Source organism: Buceros rhinoceros, unplaced genomic scaffold, assembly GCF_000710305.1.
Source record: "Buceros rhinoceros silvestris isolate BGI_N320 unplaced genomic scaffold, ASM71030v1 scaffold46324, whole genome shotgun sequence".
In the NCBI taxonomy this organism is placed as follows: Eukaryota; Metazoa; Chordata; class Aves; order Bucerotiformes; family Bucerotidae; genus Buceros; species Buceros rhinoceros.
The window spans coordinates 2,800-9,211 of NW_010409746.1; the positions used below are offsets into that span (position 1 = coordinate 2,800).

Sequence of the window (6,412 nt, forward strand, 5' to 3'; positions counted from 1 at the left end):
TTACTCACAGTGCCCCTGCTTCCTCAGAGCGATCACGCCTTTCTTGTTAACCAGCTATTACAAAAGCAAGTTTAGAAACCGAGTCCCAGCCTGCCCCAGACTCCTGCAGGGCAGCCCAGCCAGGGCAGAGAGCAGACATGCAAAGGCCCAGTGTCTCAAGGCTGCCCAGGGAAGGGGACAGAGGTCTTTCCCAGGCCAGGAGTCTAAATTAATTTAGGACATGGCCCTATCTCCTACAGCTAGGAAAGTCTGCTGAGGGCACAAAGGCATGGGCTGCAGGAAGCAAATGCAAGTCTCTGTGTAAAGAGGCCTTAACCCAAGCCCCAGCCCATGCTCTTGCTGTGGTGATATCCACTCGAGCAGCCAGCCTGGCACCTTGCACACCACTCCACCTCACCTGGGAGAAGTTCAGCCCATTGAGGGGGTGGCATTGCTCCTCCACTTTCTCCACAGCACCTGTTTCCTTCCTCAGCTGCTCTGCTTCCTGGGCCAGGTACAGATCCAGGACCGGCACGCCTCGTGACTTGATGTCTACCTCTGTCAGAGAGTTCACCATCAGCATCACCCACACTGGCCTCTTCCGCTCCCAGTTGCCAGCAATGGCATTGAAGAGATAGTCTGCATACAGTCCTTTACCGCGCTGGTCTGGGGTCATCCAGGAAGGCATCATGAGCTTGATGTACTCCAGGTGCTGCTTGAGCCTGCGGTAGATGTCACGGGGCAGCACATCCTGGAGGTTCTCCCCCTGTGGCAGGAGCTGGCAGCTGGTGAGAGCTGAAATAGTGTAGGGGTCAGTGAGGTCCAGCTCGAAGTACACAGTGTGACTCTGGTGGAAGGCCTTCTTTGAGTTCTCTGGAATGAAATCCCAGACACGTGTGTACGGGACATGGATAGTGCCAAAGAAGTAAGATGGCGGATCTCTCTTGATGGTCCACAGGAAGGAGATCAGCTCAGTTTGCTGGGGAAAAGGGAGACACAGCTGAGTATGTACAGACAGTAACACTGGGCCTCTGCAATACACGGCTTAACAAAAACACGGTGCCAAGCCAGCAGGTCACCTGGCTCAGCAGCTTGCCAGCATGGACTTTTCCTAAAGTGGCTTTACTCACAGAGAGTCTTCTTTTTCTCAGGTCTTGAGGTAAACATTCAATTTTCATTAATTAAAAACACAAGAAGATTGGCCTTCGCTTACTCCTTCTAAAAGACAGCACTGGATCTTCTCAACAGTAATGCCATCCCACCTCATCCTGAAGGTATCTGCCAAATCACCCAAGTCACTTTACACCAGCAGCAGGCATGACCTCCATCACCTACAGTATGCACCCCACTATTGCAGTAGTCCTTACTGTAACAATGGATATGAACAGTTTCTATCTGTCTGCACAAACAGGAAGAGGTAGCTTTTGCATGCCTAAGTAAGAGGACAGGCTTCCAGATGCCCTCAAACATCTGGTCAGCCTTTAAGCCAGCACATAGCTCTGAGGCCACGTGTGCCTGTGTGCTGATCTAAGAAGCCTGCCTGACTGCCAAATGTAGAACAGCCTGCTTGGAGGAATTTATGGGAATATAAATTTCTGATACTAAAGAGACGCAGAGTCAGAATAGCTAATCTTAAAAAACTGGTCTGCAATGGCTCATCCCAGACAACCTTCTCCAGCAGCTCTCCACGTCAAACTCAGGCCACAGATCAGGCAGCATTCTAGCAAAGTGCTACCACAAGTCCAGCTTACCAGCAGGGACTGGAAAACCAAGCATACTCCAAAGAGCTCTTCAGAGCCCTTCAGATACTTCCGCAGCATGTCAGGAGTCTGAAGGATACTTCAGACCTTGGTAACACATGCTACAACTACAGATCCTATAGGACAGTCCCGGAATGCACTGCTGAATTATAGACCATAAAAATCTCTCCTGAAGACCACAGGAAAATGGGAGAACAAATACAATGCAGAATTGAGAGGTAAAGAAGATACACGGCATCAGGTGAGTACAAATCTGACATAGACTGAGGAAGAACATAGGAAAATGAAAATGCAAAGTAAAACAAGAAGGAAAGATGAGACAGAGTTCCTTCCTGTCATTACTCGGGAGGCGGAAAATGGAAGGACTCCATTTCTCACTGTGGTGAGAAATTAACTGGAAGTAGTTGTCAGCCAGCAAGGAGGAAAGACCAGAAGTGCTGCTCTCTCTCTACAAGCAAGCAAAAAGACAGAAGAGGCACCCGAGACAGGCAGGCACAAGGTCAGGGTGTCTACACTCCTTCCCTGTGCACAAATCTGATCATGTACATAGCAGTGCACAAGAAATGCCATGACTGCAAGGCACTGTGAGGAACAAGTGGTCACCAGGCAGATTAAAGACTTCAGTTCAGCTCCTAATAAATCCAGCCAGAAGGCTCAAGACCAAATGGATGGTACCAGGCTTTAACAAGGACCATTAACACTGCTCCAGATGACTGCACACAGCCCAGACAGAAAGCTGTTTGGCATTGCACTTTCACTTTCTTTTTGCTCTGCAGATCACCGCAGCTTTCACAATCAGATACCGAAAGCAGAGTAATACTGCCAGTTATTAGTGGTGCCACTGAGGTAATCACACAGGCCATCAGGCAGAGAGTCTTCCTTTAAAGAGCCTGAAGCACAGGCAGAAAAAAAGCAGGCTGAGACCTAGCAAAACTTTCCACACAGTCCCAGAGACTGACACCTTACAAAGCAGACCAACTGGGCACTCTTCCTGGCATTTGCATGCCAACTGGAGCAGTCATGAATTTGGCAACCCACACCAAGCGCCATTCAGAGCTCCCTTCTCCAAATTGTTTGCAGCCAGTGTGAAAGGCTGGAGAATAGGCCTCAGTTTCCCACTGCTAATGGGAAACCTCCCCAGATCCTGCACAACCAGTTTCTGGGCACCAGCAGTTCGATATCATCACCAAGTGATGCTACAACGGGAACTCACAAAGCTCGCTTTCCCTCCAAAAGGCAGCATTAGAGATGCTCAGGACATGCTAGTGCCTGCTGTACTTTCTGGCACTCTCGCATCTCTGTGCACCTCCTGGAGCTCACACAGTTTCACTGCAACTTCAAAGAGGGAAAAGCAAGGATATGGTCTCTCTCCAAGTTCATAAAATGGGAGGAATTAAATAATTCTCTCTGCAGCTGTGAGATAGCACAGGAGCAGCACGCAGGCTTGTTCTGCATCGCAAACAGAGCCTCTCTCATTTCCCTGAGAGTGTGCAGTGTGTAAGAGTGCTGCAACCCAATTTTCCTTTGCACTAGGATCCTTCTACACAGGTGTTACATCAGAAAGAGGTGGTTTAAAGCCAGCATAAATTACTGTCGAAGTAGTGTCCTGAAGACTTATCGAGCTGGGCTGTAGAGCTCCAGGAATTTCACTTCAGCAGTGTAACAACAAAAAGTCAGGTTCATGTATAGATCATGATGCACATTTCTGTCTCCACTCTCCAAATTACAGGTGGTACTCAATGCATTTCTCATGATGGGAAAAACTAGAAGCAAGGGGAAAAAATGAAGGGGCAGCCTAATGAAGAGAGCAGCAGTCCTATGCGAGAACACAGGTGTCCCAATTTGCTGCTACACCAAGATCTGAAGCAGCGTCATCACTAGTTATATCACACCTCCTCCATGACTCAAGTGTAACCTCCCTCTACAGAGCTCCAGATAAAGGTATCTCTGAATACTCAGCACTAGGGCACAGTGCCTTCTCCGCTACCTCAGCTACCCAGGGAACAACAGCTGGCTGTGAATTGATTCAGCATATCAGCCCAGCCAAAAGAATTGTTTAGAACAAAATAGGAGAAAGAGAAAGGCTTTTCCTCATCTAACAGGGGAATGAGGGAGAAGGAAAGGAGCTGCTCAAGCTGACAGCGTCACAGAGAATGCACTGAGACCTATGGAATCCAATCCCTACCATGAGCTGGCAAAGCCTCCCTTCCCTGCCAGGGCTGCAGAGGGGATGAACTCCACTGCCCACCATGAGATGAGATTGGGAGCACATACAGCCAGAAAATGCTTCTCCAGAATAAGGAGACAGTGTCAGACATTGCAGAAATCTTGGAAAAGCATGGTGCACATCAAGGGTTTTTCCTCCTGAGATGAGCAAAGGTCTAGGCAAAATCTTCAAGAAAGGGAGAACAAAGTGATGTATGCAGATCAGTAGCTGAAACCAGAGCATGTTAGTCCCATATCCCTACTTCTGCCCTCTAATCACATAGCTTGAGATTGTCCACAGGTGTCACTGGCAATTCCCATGACCTTCCTTCTATCTGCTTCAGCAGAACACAATCTCTGACTGAGAGGAATTTTCATTAGCTTTCCAATAGCACTCTTCTTCTAAGATTTGAAAAACCTGTTCATTTTAACAGCAGCTTGCTTTTCCAGCAGTATTTATAGGTCCACCATAGGATGTAACCTGTAGTCTTCAAAACCACAAATACTACTGTGTTTGTCAGACATTGTTTCATGTTTTGTCATGCATTGTTTCAGGTGTGGCAGCAATGATTCTGTAGCAAGAGCGGTAACAAAGAGGATCAGAGAAAGTGTCACCTTTCTTCTGAAAAACTAGCTCAGACTGGGCCAAATGATGTACTGATTGTCAAGACTAAAATGATGGTAAACATCCTGAAAATACTGCAGGAAGAAACAGGAGGAACAAAGAACACATCTAGTAGCAGTGATCTGAACATCTAGAAGATCGTGGGAGTTTAAAAACAAACATTAAAAAAATTAAAGAGAGAAGGTTGTGGTGTTACGGGGAACACAGGCTCAGAGGAGAAGGAAAACTGCTGTCCAGACTCTGAGGAACTGGGAAAACCTGTATCTGGTCTGCTTCTTTCCAATCACTTCTGCTTCTTTCCACCTTCTGCGTCATCTATGTAGACTATACATTTTTCAGTACAAAGTGTATAATTCACTGTGCAGGAAGGTGCCCTCTGTGGCTTCAAGGTCTACTCACCCCTTGGCTCCAGAGTCACATCCTCCAAACCTCAGCCCAGGACTGTACTGTTTCTCAATCCACAATATTATCTTTTTTCTTTTTTTGCTTGCTTGCTTCAGAAGCCAGAGCATGTGGCATGCAATATTCCACCCTAAAAGCAACCCTCCCTATACGGCTTTCTCTCTCCCTCTTATCTATCCTGGTGTTATATCTTGTCATGTTCATCTATAACTAACCGAAACAAAAATTGTGCCTTTACTCATCATGCCCCATGCATCTACAATAATGCACGTGGAAATGCTTGGCACATTTTTAACAGTCACTTTTTTGAGCTTTTACCCACCTGCACTACTGATATTTTCAAAAACAAATTTTTAACTAAAAAGCCAAGGGCTGAGAGCAGACAGATTATCTGCACTTCTGAAGGGAAAGGTAGCCACTTAAATTAACTAGCACTCTATCAGGAGCAACGCGTCATAAAATACCAACCAGCTACAACAAGCATTCTGCTGTTCCTCCCTGGATCCTGGCTTTAAATTTACCAATACACTCCAGTATCGAGCAAAAAGAAAGCATCGCCAGAACACATTACTTAGTAACTGGAATATAACCCAAATGATTCCAGCAAGCTTTATTTTAGATGAACTGTTTTCAAAGCCCTTCTTTTTTCCTATTAAAAAGGAATTATGGGGCACATTATTGGTTGCAGCTTTAACGATAATTTGGAGTCAAGATGAGAAAGCCCTCTGAAGTATTGTATGTTCAATCCTTAAATTAACAGCTTCACTCTTTCAGGCACTGATGCATATGTTTCTTTCATAATAGAAGCTTTAGGCAATCTGACAGAAAGAAGAACCTGTATTCTAGAAGTACAAAAAGAGATCCCATAAGGAATTAAGATAAAAACAAACAAGCAAAGTCTTCCCTGATGACAAAGGGACAAGGAATAGTATTTTTTCCAAAGGCATTTGTTAAGGGTCGAGGGACCGAGGTAATAATAACTTTAATAACTCCTCGAATTACCTTAACGAATCCTTCTGTCCCATTATAGAGACAGAAAGGTCTTAATAGGGAAAGGAAGAAATTCACACCTCGGCCTACATTCGGAAAAAACTGAAACAAACTTTTAATAAACAATAAATTCACACATAACTATACCCTATAAATATATATATATATGCCTATAATTACAAACCAAAGGGAAAAAAAAACTGAGGGAAAAGAAAAGGACTCAGATAACAGGGTTCTTGGCAATCTGTCCCGTTCAAGGTTAGAAGTCTGAGCAGGCAGCCAAGTGACGAGATAAGAGTGCAAAAACCTTGGTTCACTCCGCTGTCCCAGCAGAATTCTTCTCGTGCCGGGGAAGGCGGGGGCACGGGCACGCGGCGGCCGGTGCTGGTGGCCTCTGGGCAGCTGCTCTCAGTCCCCACGGCGAGATAGCAGGGGGGGACCCTGTGCACAC

General features: G+C 46.0%; 1 protein-coding gene across 1 annotated transcript; it reads right to left on the minus strand.

Annotated features, from left to right (window-relative positions):
* Positions 1-375: 375 nt before the first annotated feature.
* Positions 376-1,799, minus strand: LOC104492730 (metalloprotease TIKI1-like; the record flags this gene model as incomplete). Its single annotated transcript, XM_010135320.1, has 2 exons — positions 1,731-1,799; positions 376-958 (listed from the first exon to the last, which is right to left on the minus strand). Coding segments are annotated over exons 1-2 (652 nt in total), but the record flags the coding sequence as incomplete, so codon positions are not given.
* Positions 1,800-6,412: the final 4,613 nt, after the last annotated feature.